Below are 14,333 nucleotides of genomic sequence, written 5' to 3'. Positions count from 1 at the left end.
TGCCCCGGCCCCGGCGGGTGTGGCCAGCGGCGGGGGCGGGCCCGGGCCCCGGCGGTGGGGCGCAGTGTGTCCCCGGCCGGCAGCAGCGCAGCCATGGGGCGCATCGAGTGGGCCATGTGGGCCAACGAGCAGGCGCTGGCCTCCGGGCTCAGTGAGTCGGGCGGGGGCGCCGCTCCGGGCGGGGCGCTGGGGGCCACCGGGGGGCTGCGGGAGGGGAGCGGGGTGGGGGCAGTGGGGGGGGCGGAGAAGGGAGCTGGAGGGTGATTGGGGGGAGTTGGGTGGGGATTGATCGGGGGTTGGAGGAGGGGGCAGTTGGGGGTTAGGGGAGCTGAGCTGGGGGGAGACGGAGAGTAGGTGGGATCTGGGGGTGAGAACTGGGCTAAGGGGAGCTGGGGGTGGGGTGGAGAAGGGGGTAGGAAGGGGGGTATGGGAGGATAGGGCTGGCAGTGGGCAGGGAGCTGTGGGGCTAGGGGGGACGTAGGGTTTAAGAGAAGATCTGAAGTGGCTGCCTTACCCCAGGGTCATTCCTGGGGGTGGGGGGAGCCTCTGTGCCCTGCAGGGTCTGTGAGCAAAGCCCACTCCTCGTCCTTGCATTTCCCAAACGGCTGTTCCTCACTGGGGACCCAGCCTCCTCCCCCCCACAGTACCAGCCTCAGGGGGCCTGGGCTAGCACCCATCACCCTGCAGCTCTAGGCATCCCCAGTGGCTGGGGCTGAGGTTGAGGAAGTGAAAAGAAAATAAAAAGGGGAAGGAAGCAGCTGGGCTGTTTTTCTTCTCTTCTCCTCTTGCTTAACGAGTCTCTTCCATTGGCCTGATTAGCATCTCATGAAAACTCCCACTGCAGGGTGGGTACAGGGCCTGCGCCACCAACTTCACTTCTCTATAGAGACCCGAGTAAACTGGGTTTCTCTGGGGACTTGCTCATATGAGAGAGCTGCCGTTCAGCCCCCTAACCTGAATGCAGTTATCCCAGGATAAAGGCGCTTGAAACCGGAATCGCTGTCCTGGGCAGGAAGGGAAATAAATCACCCTACTGCTCCAGCACCTTTATCCTGGGACGACCCCCCTCGCCAACACAGGGATGTGGTAACGTTTCGAAGTGGAGCCAGGCCTCCGTTTGACACATGACGTGGGGCTGAGTCCTGTGGGAAGAGAGTTTGTACAGGGGTTTTTCTCTTCCAAAGTGTTCTTGAGCTAGGATTTGGGATCCCTCCAGGGCAGCGGTTCTCAACCTATTTATCATTGCGGGCCGCATCCAATATGACCTGTATGGCCCTGAGGGCGTCACATGGGCCGCAGCTGTGTGCTGACTGGGCTACAAGTGGCCCACAGGCCGCAGGTTGAGAACCACTGCTCCAGTGTCTAAATTATCTCGATCTGCCCTGCTGGCACCTCAGCTTCTTAGCCCCCAGCCATGACTTGACTGCGAACTTTGCTTAGCTGCCGTCCAGAGAGAAGAACCTAACTACATCATGGCACCACTGAGCCCCTTCGGTAGTTGGGGAACTCACTGGAAGTAGAGAGCGAGTGAGTGGCCAGGAGGGCCGGTTGGAAGAGAGGGATGAGACGGGGGAGCCTTTTGCTTCTTGGTTACAGGATGTTGTTACCATCAGGTGATTGTAGCCACCAAGTTTCATTACGGTCTAGTTCCCGTGGACAGTTGGTCATCACGAAATCCACTGTCAGTCTGGCACCCATCCTGGCAGTGAGGCTTAAAACCAATAGCTGGAAAGACTGGCCTCTGGGTGTGAAATTCTGGGCCCATTGAAGTCAGTGGCAGAACTCCTGCCGACTTTGCTGGCTCTGGGATTTCACCTTCAGGGTAGGTCTTCCCTGCAGTTGAGAGGGTAGGCAGACCTGAGCTAGCTTGCTAAAACTAGCAGTGTGTCTGGGGCGGGGGGGGAAACGGGGGGTGGTATCATGGGCTAGCCACCCACGTACTGTCCTGCCTGGGTACGTACTGGGGCATCTACCCCATGCCGCTGCCACACTGCTAGTTTTAGTGAGCTGGCTCCATCTAAGATAGCTCAGTTCTGCCTACGCACGCTGCAGTCCACCTCCCGATTGGGGGGTAGGTGTACCCTGTGTTTCCTGCCACTTCCATGGCTGGTGCCTCCAGCTTGTGCTGATGGGGACGTGAATGAAGAGCAAGGTAGCTGTGGATAAATGAAGGAGCTGGGAGCTGCCAGGCCAGCACCAGCCTGGAACTCAAACCCACAAGTGGCCAGTTTATAAATGCAAATGTGCAATGCTGCATGCAAAATACACGTCTTGTGGGCCTGGCACGTAGGAATTGCCAGTCTGGGTCAAACGCAGGGTCCAGCTGGTCTGGGAACCTGTCTCTGGCAGTGGCCAGCCCCGGATGCTTCAACACAAGGTCCTAGGTGACTTGTAGCAGGCAGTGAGGGACTAGCCTGTCTGCAGGGAAGGCTGCTTCTCCACCCATCACTTAGGATTTGGTTTACAGCCTGAAGCAGGCATGGTTAGAGCACTTGGCTTTTAATCCTTACACCTGCTATCTGGGTAATTATGCATGGCAGTGTGCCTAATTAGTGGCTGGCGCCTAATTAGCGATGTGTGCATGTCATTATCTGAGTTGTGGGATTTGCTGTGGTAACTGTGGTAAATTAGACATGCCTAAAGAGTTAAAAGAAAGGCCCCAAAACAGGCAATGGGGGGCATTGCATTTAAGGCTCACAAGTCGGGCCATGTCTTGGGGTGGGTGAGAGAGGGTTGAAGATGGGGGTAGGGGTAGATGAAGCTACTTATTGAGCCTTGGACCCTTTGGGCTTATTTTTTCCTGTTTGGACACGGAAAGTCCCGAGGCGTCTGTTAGTCTAAAGGAACCGAATCCAGTGAACGGATCCTGGCAGCGGGGCTGTTTGCTTTGGTCAGCTAGAAATCTCTCGCTGCAGCAGATGCTGTGCTTCAGGGTTAATCGCCTCTGCTTCGAGAATGTCAAGGCTGCATTTGTGGGGGGTTTTTAAGCAAGGAAAGAATATGACGGGCTGCGCTGGAAACAAGGAAGTTTCTTAACTTTGGGCCTGCCTCTGAGAGTAGCATGACCTCCCTTAGACCTAAACCCTCCTCTCTGGCTGGCTCTGGGCTTTCACGCCAAATATGCTGGCCGTTGTCTAATCCAGTGACTAAAGAGCCAGGCAACTTCTGTCCCTCTGCTCCCACTCCTGTCCTGGCTGATGGGAAAGTGCAAGATGGGCGTCACAGGTGCACTAGCTGTGGTTTTTAAAAAGCCGCCTCTGGGCTGGCTTGGCCAGAGTGAGAGCTGCATCACCGGTCAGCTTGCCGGTGGGCGCTTGCCCTTCACAGGGGACCACGCCTGCAACACTGGCTCTGCTTTAGGGCAATGTGAAAATGCCCGGCCAGGCTGCTGCTATCTGGCAGATTCAGGTGCCAGCTGCTGTGACAGGGCAGGTGTGCCCTCGCTGGGAGGGGTTGTCTGTGCTCTCGCTGTGTGAATTGCAGGCTGGAGCCTGTTTCCAGCTCTTACCTCCCAGGGAGAGGCTTTGATTTAAAATCTTACCCAGGCTCCGTCTGTGGCGTGATACTGGCTGGGCGGGGAGCAGCAGCGGGGGTGGTTTGAGGTTGTACGGTGTGTGGGGGGGGTTTCTCTCCTGCATGAGAACTGTGTCTCTATAAATAGACAGAAACTACCCGCCAGGGCGTGTGGGGTGCTCAGTGCATGGCTAGACCTGGGATTAACTATCGCTCTGGAGCAGAGGAACATGGGGTCAGAGCCTGTTCCGGGCTCAGGGGAGATCAGCTCTTGGGTACCACTCGGAGAGAGTGTGGGGATGTTCACTCGGGTTTAGTAACCTCCTCTCTCTCTCCCTTGCCTCCTAGTTCTAGTGACGGGAGGGACTGTAGCCGTGGCTGCTCAGTTCAAAGGGTGGCAGTTTGCTGCCTACGCCATGTATCCTCTTCCAGAACCGCCGTCTGTCCCCAGGCGTCTGGCTGGCGAAGATCTCCGGAGGCTGCCGCTTCCTGGCTTTGCTCAGCACAGCTGTGGTTTAAAAGGGTGCCGACAAACGGCTCGGCTGTCGGGAGGTTGAGAGTCGCTGGAAAAGCTTTCGCAACGTCACAAAGTCAAAATGAAGAGCCTGGGAAGGGGCATTTCAGCCCCTCCCCCCTCAGGGACTAGAAACCCAAAAGCAGCCATTTGGGGGCCAGTGTATTGGAACCCGGAAGTGGACCTTACTATAAACAAACAGTGAAACTTACTGGCCGAGTTCCGCAGTCTAAGTGATGAAGTGCCCAGCTGCTGTGGCTGGGTTTGTAATGAGGCTGGGAACTTGTCTGCGGGTTAATAACCTCTGCGGCTCTGTATGCTAGAGCAGGGGTATCCAATCCTCACCTTGGCAGGGGCAAACGCCTCTCCTCTCTCCCTTCCCTGCCCCCTGCTGGGGTCAGTCAGCTGTTGTTACCCTCTGCCTGGCATTGCTTAGCTGGCTAACATTATGGGCTTTTTCTTGTCTCCCTCTGGAACATCAGGCATTGTCCATGGCCACAGGTGGGATCCTGGATTTGATGGGCTGATCTGCACCGGCCAGCCCTAGGCTGCTGCAGCTGGCAGCAGAAGCTCCCCAGGGTGGATGCTGGAGTCAAGGTCCCATCCAGGCAGCGAATGCCAGAGGGAGTCTGAAAAAGGCTTCTCCTGACCTCGTGGGTCTGTGCTGCATAGACCAAGGGGGTGGGGGCATTGGGAAGCTATTTTCCTTGACTGGTCCTCTTAGAGTGGCCGGGGTCTTCATCTGCTTGCTGGAGTACCCCCGGGGGAAGCGGAAAAAGGGCTCCACCATGGAGAGATGGTAAGTACTCCCCTGCCTTCACCTCCAGCTGCGTGTGTGGCGGGGTTGATCATAGAATATCAGGGTTGGAAGGGACCTCAGAAGGTCATCTAGTCCAACGCCCTGCTCAGAGCAGGACTAATCCCCAATTTTTGCCCCAGATCCTTAAATGGCTCCCTCAAGGATTGAACTCACAACCCTGCGTTTAGCAGGCCAATGCTCAAAGCACTGAGCTATCCCTCCCCCTCCCTCTCCCCTCGCAAAGGGGATTTTTTGGCTTTCAGTCCAGGCCCAAATTGACCCCTCGTGTTGCAGCCCCTCCTGGCAATGAAATGGCATGGAGAGCGGAGGCAATGTGCTCAAAGCTAAGGAAAAGAGATGGTGTCTTAAGCCATGGATAAGTAATCTGTGGAACTCACTGCAACATGATATTAAGGCCAACATCTTAGCAGGGTCCTAAAAAGGGATTTTGACATGGGCAGGCTTGAAAGGAGTATCCATGGCTAGATTAGATTGGATAAAACCCGATAAATCCTCATGCTTCAGGGCACTGGCCAGCAACTCACTGACAAGAGTTAGGAAGGAACTCTCCCCTATGAATGGGGTGATCCTTAATGCCCACAATGGAGTTTCTCATCCCTTCCTCTGAAGCAGTTGGTGTTGGTGGAAGACAGGTTATTGTTCCTCTGATCAGATCCAGTCTGGCAATTGCTTTGTTCTTCAGGCCTAGAAGGGCCAAAACATGCCTCTTCCTGCTCCAACAGCCCATGTCTCCAGACTGAATTACAGGAGAATCTCCGAGCAGTGTGGGGGTTATGACACATGGCTGAACAGCTTTATTCCACCAGCAGGATGGCGTGCTAGATAAGGTCTCACCCTGCCAGCAGTGGGGCGTTTCCATGGCAGTGATGCATGGCTTGGCTGGGGTTAAAAAGCCCAAAATGCAGCCGTGGCCCTGAAATTCATAGCTGGAGGGACTCTTTTGGAGAAGTCGTAAGGGAGCTGGAGTGGCCGAACTGGGCTCGGGTCTCTGGGTATTGCAGCCTCGTGTCCAGGGTGCTGACCCCCTCCATAGCAGCAGAGTTTTCTCTGCCTTGTCTGGCTGCCTGTCCTGTTGCAGTTCAGATCCCCAGAGTGCCAGGGACCGCTGGTCACTGCCCTGTTCACTAGTCGTTGGTGATCAGGTCGGGGGAGACTTCTGCGCTCCCACAATGTTTTCCACTGCCTGGGTGAGCATGTTAGATCCTGATCAGGATAGAGGGGGAGAGGGAGGGGTGAGGCGCAGGGCAGATTGGGGCATGTGATCGGGAGTGGAGGGAGGGTGCCCTTCTGTGTCATGTGCCCCATCCTCTGTAGGAATCCCATGCCTTTCTGACCCCTCCCCCCCCCCTGCTCTCTCTCTCCACCCAATGCAGTGGCCAGAAGTACCTGACAGCTGTGGTGAAGGTTTTTGGGCCGGTCACTAGGAATTACTACGTCCGGGCCATCCTGCATGCTGCGTAAGTCTGGCTGGCATCCCAGGGGGTGTGTGTGTGATCTCTGCTGAGCGAGTGCTCCCTGCTTTATCCCTTAGTCTGATCCCAGACGCAAACCGCAGCCGCTGCCAGCTCCTACCCGGGGTTACGTTTAACCATGTCTCAATACACACATCCCTGATCCCGAGTGAGGCCCAGCCCGGCTCGGGCTGAGGGGGTGTGCGTAGCCAGAGGGGATGGTTTCACTCCGTAAGCACCAGGTTTGAAATCCCTAATCCCCGCTCACCATGGGGTGAGATCCCCATAGGGTCAGTGTAACCCTCACCCTTCCAACATCGATCCGAGCCCACGACTGCTCTGAGTGAATGAGTGCCTGTTTGCCCTGGCCAAAAACGCTTTTTGTTTTCAAGCAGGATTCCCCCTGGGATCTGGCCCAAAGTTTTCCCTTTCCCCTGCTGTTACACAGCACAGAGTGCCCCCGTGGGCTGCTTCCCTCCACCCCAGAGGTGGCTGCATTTCAGGGGGGCTGTGTGCGTTGCATGGAGTTTGCGATGTGCTCTGCAAGGCTTCAGAATGGGACGCGTGAGACGGTTTCATTGATTTGGCGATGGGAAGCCAGCCTTTGCTCTCAGCAGGGGCTGGTTTCCGTATCCATTCCTGCCTCCTGGATGTCAACGGCGGGTGTCTCCCCAGCTTCAGTTCACAGGGAGTTTATGTGTAAACGGCCTGCTCTGCCCGCTCGGGAATTCTCCCAGGTTGCCTGCGGGGCTTGGCAGCTGTCTGGCCTCGGGTTTGGTTCTGAGCCCGTGGAGGAGAGTCTGCTCCCATCCCCCAAAGGTTGCAGCAGGGAGAAGCCAGGAGTGGGCAGCGAACTGTTCCTGCTAAACCCACACTGGAGTTTTGGGGTTGGCACCTTACCCAGCCTGTCCCTGTGCCCCGCACCATCTCCCCCATGGCAGACAGGCTCTTTTTGTCTGGCCAGCCACAGAGAGAACCAGGGATTTGACTCGCCAGCTGAGGAAACGTTTGATTTCTGGGTAAATGAAAGCCTGGATTCTGCAGAACGCATCAGAAGCCACAGAGAGAACCCGCTTCCCCCGCGCATTGCCCACAGGCCTTTGCTCCTAATTTATTTGGAGGCTTGTCGGCAAAGGTTTCTGTTGGAGCTAAATCTCTCTCTGTCTCAGTCTTGCAGTGCCGGCGGGTTTCCTGTTATCCACTATTCTGGGCACGGCGTGTTTGGGCATAGCAAGTGCCATCTATTTATTGGTAAGTGCCCAGTGCTGTCAACTCACTGACCTTGTTAGCTCCCTCGGGCCTTATTTCTACAGATCAGGCGCTTGGTGGATTGGTTTTCTGAGAATGGCACCAGGCAGCATCTGCCTTTCTACTCACCCTGCGTGATGCCTTTATCACCTTTTGTTTGCTTCTGCTTTAACCATGGATATAGTTGACAGGAATTTATTTGCCCCCCAATGGTATAGTCTAGTGGTTAGAGCATGAGAGAGGCAGGACTCCTGGGTTCCATTTCTGGGTCTAGTGTTTAGAGCAGGGGACTGGGACTCCTGGGTTCGCGTCCTAGCTGCCACTGCTTTCCCACCTGATCGGTGTGTGCCTCGGTTTCTCCATCAACAAACTGGATGGTGTTTAGCTACAGTCCCCCACAAGGGGTTAATTAGTTAATATTTGTACAGAGCTGGCAGGGTGTCATGTGTAATACAACCCCAAGGCCACCGCCTCCTTTGCTTTCCCTCGGTCTGACAGAGACGTTTCTCTGCCAGGTGCTGAGTGCCCCCTGCTGGCTAACTTGAATGCTGAGCACTCTGGATCCCTAAACACCTCCAGGGTCCATCTAGAGTTAGGCTGGCCAGCAGAAGCGCCCGTTGTGTGAATGGGAGATGGTGGGGGTGATAGCTGTGTGGACGGGTTCCTAACATCATTTCTTCTGCCCTGGGCCTGAGGGAGGCCCTCTGGAGGGGAGGGCTGGCTGGGAAAGGGGTGACTCGGCTCTCACTGCCCTGTGGGGGCTGCTTTGCAGGCTGCGATCCGCGGCGAGGAGTGGAACCCCATCGAGCAGAAGCCCCAGGAGCGGCCACAGGTGGGAGGAGGCACCATCAAGCAGCCCCCCACCATGCCCCCGCCGCGGCCGCCCCCAGAAACGCGCAAGAAGCAGCCCGCGGAGGAGGCCAGCCAGGAAAATCCCATCCCGGTCACCATTGAGGTCGGGGGAGTCGGGCGCTGAGCACGCTCTGTCTGCAGCCGGGCGCCCCCACTGCCAGCTCCGTAGCCTGTTGCCCCCTTCACCGATGCTCCCTCCCGGGGTCCAGCCTGCTCCCCATCCCCCTGGACAGCCAGTTCCCCCCCCTCCCAGCTCTAGAGCCCCATCACCCCTTCACACTAGAGCCCGCTCAGGACCCCCCAGTGTCACAGAGCCCGGCAGCCTCGGTGTTCTTTTGCACGGTGGAGGGCTGTGGGGCCCACTCTGCCCATGTGGGGGTGGGGGGGCAGCTGTCTCCTGCTGGGCCCCTCCCCTGTATGGGTGCGTGGTCGTGCTGAAGGGCAGCACTTCAGTGGATTGTCTCCTTTTGATACTGTAATAAAACGAGTGACGCGATCTCTGATCTCACTGCACGGGAGGGGGCTGTGGCTGGCTGGGAGAGGGGGTGCAAGCAGGCAGGATCCCCCAGGCCTTGCATTTTCCACCTTGCCATGTTGTTCTGCCAGTGCTGAGATGCCTGGACCCTGCCCCATCCCCCTCTGGTACCAGGGCATCCCGTCCACGCCTCGTCTACATCTTCTCAGGCACCAGCCTCTCTCAGCATGGCTAGCCTCAAAGGATTGGTTACAAGGAGAGCCCTTTTCAGCCTGCCAGGGCAGCTCCGGGGGGCAAGATCCCTGGGGCAGGAGCAGGGACACGGTGTGGACCGCTGCCATCGTCTGGCTGCTGGGGGAAGCCAGCATCCAAGGGGATCTCTGGGTGGGGCAGGGGGTGCTGTGAGGAGGTTGAGTGGTTCCTGCAGGGGGTGTCTCTACCACCCAGCTCCAGTGCTGGCTGGGGACCCCAGGCTCACCCTCCTCCTCTGCTGGCTGCCTGATGGGGCTGGGGGTGGGTGGGGAGGCAGAGAGTTGGGTGGGGGCCGGTGCTGGGATGGGGGTCAAAGAGTCAGGTCCAGGGAGGAAGGGGTCCTTCCTCAGCCCCCTGAGAGGTGAGCGCCAGAGGCAGCTGAGCTTCCCCTGGGGCCTGAGCTGGGGGGGGGGTCCCCCAATCCCAGGTGCTTGCTGGGGCTGAGTCGTGGGTAGGGTCAGAGTCTGGCTGAATTTGTGGTTCTGGACTGCAGGGGGCGCTGTGCGCTTGCTGGTGCTATTCAGCCAGGGCAGCTCCAGCTGTGAGGGCAGGGGCAGCCCTGGGGCGGGGTGGGGTGGGCAGGTGGTAGGATTGCCCCCATCCCATGTGGGCAGTGAGGGTGCTGGGGTGAGGGGCTGGCTGATGTCCTCTGGGCCCAGGATGGATGGTGGACAGGCAATAGGAGCCATGGAGGGGAGGGCAGCCAGCCCATGGCCCCCAAGGGCCAGTTTGCACCCATGTGGGGCTAGTGTTTGCAAGGGCATAGTTGCTGGTTGTCCGTGGTTGCTACGTTCAGACGGGGCACTGAATGGCTGGCACGTCGCAGCCGCCTTGGGCACATCGGGCTGGGGGCAGTGGATTCCCCCACCCAGACCCTGGGTCGGCACCGGTGTCCGGAAGGTGAACAGCACCGTGGCCCAGGAGGAAATGAGCCGGGTTTCTCCTTTCCCCCAAGGCAGCTAGTGTCTCCTCTCCTTGCGTCAATCAGGGCCCGAGACATGAATCACCCCGGGCTCCCTCCCTGGCCTAGCCTGTCCTCCCCTTGCCCAGGCAGGGCTGGCCTGCAGCAGTTGTGTACCCCATTCCTGACCTCAGCCCGCTCGCCCCTGCTTCCAGGTGTGCCAGCCCTCCATGCTCAAGTTGCACCGTTGTGCGTGTCGTGATTGCACCATGTCTGTTCCGTCGCGGCCCGGACCGTGCCAGGAAGGGCTCACGCAGCAGGTGGTGTGACAGAGCCTGGGGGGCCAGGGGTTTGGCCTGTGACCCACGCAGCGCTGCCCCGGCACTGTGGACTGGCTACGCACCCAGCCACGGTGCCGCGGCACTGTTGGCTCTGGCCTGGGGGGTACCTGTACCTGCCTCAGAGTCACACGCGTAGACACTGGGCTTAGTTAACAGGTCAGCAGTTGCGGGGTGGGGGGAGCTGTCTGCTACTGTCTGTACAGCGTCCTAGGACAGTGGGGGCTGCTCGTGGCTGGTCCTGGGCTGTGTTGCAAAGGCCACTGGGCCCAGGGATGCGCCTAGACGATCGCTGACGTGCACGACGCCAGAGTGAGGGGCCTAGGTGCCTGCAGAAGGATTGGGGAGAGACGGGGCTCATAGAGTGAGTCGCAAAAACCAGCGCGCTGAGTGGGGAGCTGCCTGAGCCAGCCGTGGGGGGGGTGATAGCGGGGTGGGTGCGAAGCCCTGCTGCTCTCTGGGAGATTGGGGTGCGGGCTGCCCCCTCGCGTAGTGCCGAGGGCACTCTCCTCCTTTGCCACACCAGCACCAGCCTCTTAGCATTTAGCCCAGTGGGTGGGGTGTACGGTGGGAGCACCCCGGTTAACTCCCCTCCCCGCCAGACGGGATCAGCTCCCCCATCTGCAGTTGGTGCCCTACCCGCTGGCATCGGGGGTGTGCTGCCCTGCGGCTCCGCCAGGCCGCCCCCTTGCAGCTATTGTACTGGGGCAGTGGGGCCGGGGGGGGGGGGGGGGGGCTCAGAGGCCACGTCAAACCCTTCCTCCCCTTCACATCGAGGGGGTGGGCATGAGACCCAGCTGCGGACCCTAACCCTGGGTTGAGTCACGGGGGAGGCTGCTCCCGCCCGCCAGCGGGCCTGCAGCTGTGGGAGCCCATGCCTGTAGGTGAGCTATGAGCGCAGATAGCAGCTCAGGGCCCCATGGGTGACTCGTGTGTGTGTGTGGGGGGGGGGGGATCCATCCTCGGGCTTCATGTCCGGCCAGCTGGGCATGAGGCTGCGTCGCACACGTGCCGAGACAGACCCGGCGGAGCCCTGTGGCTTTAGGGGGCCTACGATGTGCAGTGGCTGCTGAGCGGGGGGTTTGCGAAGCCCAGTGGGGCCTGATTCTGGGATTTAGACACTGAGGTGTCGGGCACTGAATGCTCTCTGGGCCTCTAGCCTGAACAAGAAAAACCTGGTTCGGCATGACAGTGACGCTTGCCCAAGGCCCCCAGCAGCACCTGAAAGCCGGGCACGAGGACATCCCGGGCAAAGCGGCTGGTGCTGCGTGGTCTGTCCTATCACCTCCCCCCCCACCCCCAACCGTCACGAAGGCCAGCACCACACCGGGTTTTGGGGCCATCGCCAGCAGACACGTCAAAGCACATGGGCCGGTGTGTAAACCACGCCAGCCGAAAGGGCCCGGTGGGTGCGAGGCGGGCCCGTGACCTGTTTCGGGGAACGGCGCGCCCAGGCCTGCCGCAGTCTGGCCCCATTCTGCGTCAGCTGCCCAAGCAGAAACAAAACCCAGAGCCTGTGGAAACTGCGTGGAGCTACAAAACACGTCTCATTTTTATAGCGCACGGCTGGCCGCCCGAGGTGCTGATCCCAGCCTGCCCGCCTCCTTCGCGGGAAAGACTGGGTCTGCGTGTTCGTGAGCGCCCGGTGGCATGCTGGGTACACGTCCTGCTTGGGCCAAACGCACGGGCCACGAAGGGGGGGGGGATTGTGGTGTTTGTTGAGGTGCTCGTGATACTGGGCAGTTCTGGATGGCAGCTCCGGGCTGGCAGGTCAGCCACGCCAGCTGTTGCTCTGGACCCTGACACGTCCCGGTATGGATCGCCGGCTCGGGGCTTAGCTAAAGTACGTCACCGTACAGCCACGGCAGTAATTACCGTGGTGGGTCACAGCCACACTTGTTCCTTCTGGTGGCAGTGTGCGGCCTCACCAGGAACGCTGCCACCGACTGACGTGGGGCAGTGGTGGGGGGAGGGGGGCTGACCGCTGGAGCCTGGCAGCCCAGGGACTGATAGCCTCGGCTGTAGGCACTGAGCTCTCCGCTGGTTTCCCTCCCTGCCCCTCCCCCCTAAAGCTGTAGGGTGACCAGATATCCTGATTTTATAGGGACAGTCCCAATTTTTGGGTCTTTTTCTTATATTGGCTCCTCTTATCCCCCCCACCCCAGGCCCGATTTGTCACACTTGCTGTCTGGTCACCCTACAAAGCTGTCAGGTGGGCACCAGCTCATAACTGGGCCCGCCCACCCCAACAGCCTGAGCCCTTCTCCCTTCCTCCCCCAGCTCCCCACTTGCCCCTGCTTGCCCTGGCCCAGTGCTGACAGCCCAGCGATGAGGCCTCATGGGCTTCCATTTCACAGCAGGGAGTGTATTATTCCACATTTCGGCTCCGGCTCAGGCTGTCAGCTGGCCCCAGGGGGGAGGTGAGGGCTCCGTTCCTTGGGCTCCCACCCTTGGGAGCCAGAGAGGTAATGTGAAATAATAGCAGCTGTGAAACTGACATTCTTGTCAATTTCACAGCTGGCAGACCCCCTCCCTGTGAAACTGAGCCCAGTGCAGGGTCACAGCTGGGCTGTCAGAACCAGCGCTGGGAAGGGGAAGATCCTGCTGTGAGCCCCTCTGCTGGGGCTGACAGCCAGGAGCCCAGCTACCTGCCAGGGAAGTCTCATGGTGGGGGAAGAGACCCACAGCCTGGCCGGGGCTGTTCCCTGCCCCCATCCCTCACTGGGAAGCAGTAGCAGGGGCTGGGACTGGGGGAGCTGTGACTCCTGTACCCCGCTGACAGCTTGGGCTGTCAGTCCCAGGACTTGGGGATGGGAGGTCAGCCCTTTTGGGACTGGCCGCCAACAGCCGATGTAAGTCATGCAGGGTCTACACAGACCCACGGTGAGCGCTACACCCCTCGTGGCGGGGGGGGGGGGGGCATCATGATGTCGGGGTAACGGGCTGCTTACTTCGGCAGGCGCACCATCGCAGTGGACATGGCCATAACTAGGGTGACGTACGCACCCTTTCGGTGCCCTAACTCTGTAGTCCCACCCTCCGGCTGGGCCATGTTGTTATAGCCCAAATGCCTCCCCTCCCTTTAGGAAGTTCCCTGGGAAGGCACATTAGCAGTATATATTGCTAAAGCTATTGCAAGGTGAAAGATGTGCACGTGGGGAGTGGAAGTTTTTTTACAGGGTATAAAAGGCCAAAAAAAAAGCTAATTAAATAGTTTAGTTAGCTTAATTTGAAAATAAAACGCTGGCCCCAGCCAGTCCAAGGTCGCAGTTTGCAGCCGACTTTTGGCTGCAAGCCGAGAAAGGCGGGGGCTTTAAAGTTGCCCAAGCAGCCATAAAAAAAGAAAATTTAACTGCACAGACATGCACTTTCAAACAGCAAAGCCAGCAAACAAGAAAACAAAGCCCAGGGTTGCAGAGTCTGAAAACACAAACACAACAACAAGGGGCAGGGCGGGGAGGGGGCAAGCCAGGTGTCCCTAAAGCCAAGGTGTTAAAAAAAAAAACCCACAAGAAGCTGGTTTAGACTGGCACAAAGAGCACCAGGAACAAAGGTCATGGAATAACCCCCCCCCCCCCCCCCAAGAAGCCCAGGACTTATAACCCTACTAAAAGCTGGAGCAATTCGGAGAGCACAGCAGATCCTTGGATGGCCTGGGCCCAGGACAGCACTCCTGCCCACCTTCCCCGCCCGCCTTCTTCTGACATGACACTCAGACCTGGCCAGTCTGGGTCGTGCGTGTGTGAGAAAAGAAGTGGGTTAGGGCTTGGGGCATTAATGCTTACTTTCTTCCCTTAAGTAACGTGGCCGCATTCCTAACACTCTCTGCTGTTCTTTTATGATTTTATTCATAAAGCTTTAAACTGTAAACACTTGGTGTGTTGTGTCCTCTCTTCCCCAAAAAACCCTGTGGCCCCAGCATGATCAACTGTGGCCCCAGGAAAATTGGAAACAAAAATCTGCCACGAT

The 14,333-nt window shown here is 58.6% G+C and overlaps 1 protein-coding gene across 1 annotated transcript; it reads left to right on the top strand.

Moving 5' to 3' along the window:
* The first annotated feature begins 4 nt into the window (after nucleotides 1-4).
* On the top strand, nucleotides 5-8,894 carry CYBA (cytochrome b-245 alpha chain). The gene is made up of 6 exons (XM_073308183.2): nucleotides 5-151; nucleotides 3,862-3,931; nucleotides 4,752-4,826; nucleotides 6,221-6,304; nucleotides 7,468-7,549; nucleotides 8,319-8,894. Exons 1-6 carry the CDS (start codon nucleotides 94-96, stop codon nucleotides 8,520-8,522), a joined length of 573 nt encoding a protein of 190 aa, XP_073164284.1. The 5' UTR covers nucleotides 5-93; the 3' UTR covers nucleotides 8,523-8,894.
* Nucleotides 8,895-14,333: the final 5,439 nt, after the last annotated feature.

The sequence above is a fragment of the Lepidochelys kempii genome, chromosome 12 (genome assembly GCF_965140285.1).
Source record: "Lepidochelys kempii isolate rLepKem1 chromosome 12, rLepKem1.hap1, whole genome shotgun sequence".
Lineage (NCBI taxonomy): Eukaryota > Metazoa > Chordata > Testudines > Cheloniidae > Lepidochelys > Lepidochelys kempii.
Note: the sequence above shows the minus strand (reverse complement) of the source record. Positions and strands in the feature narration are given on the sequence as shown.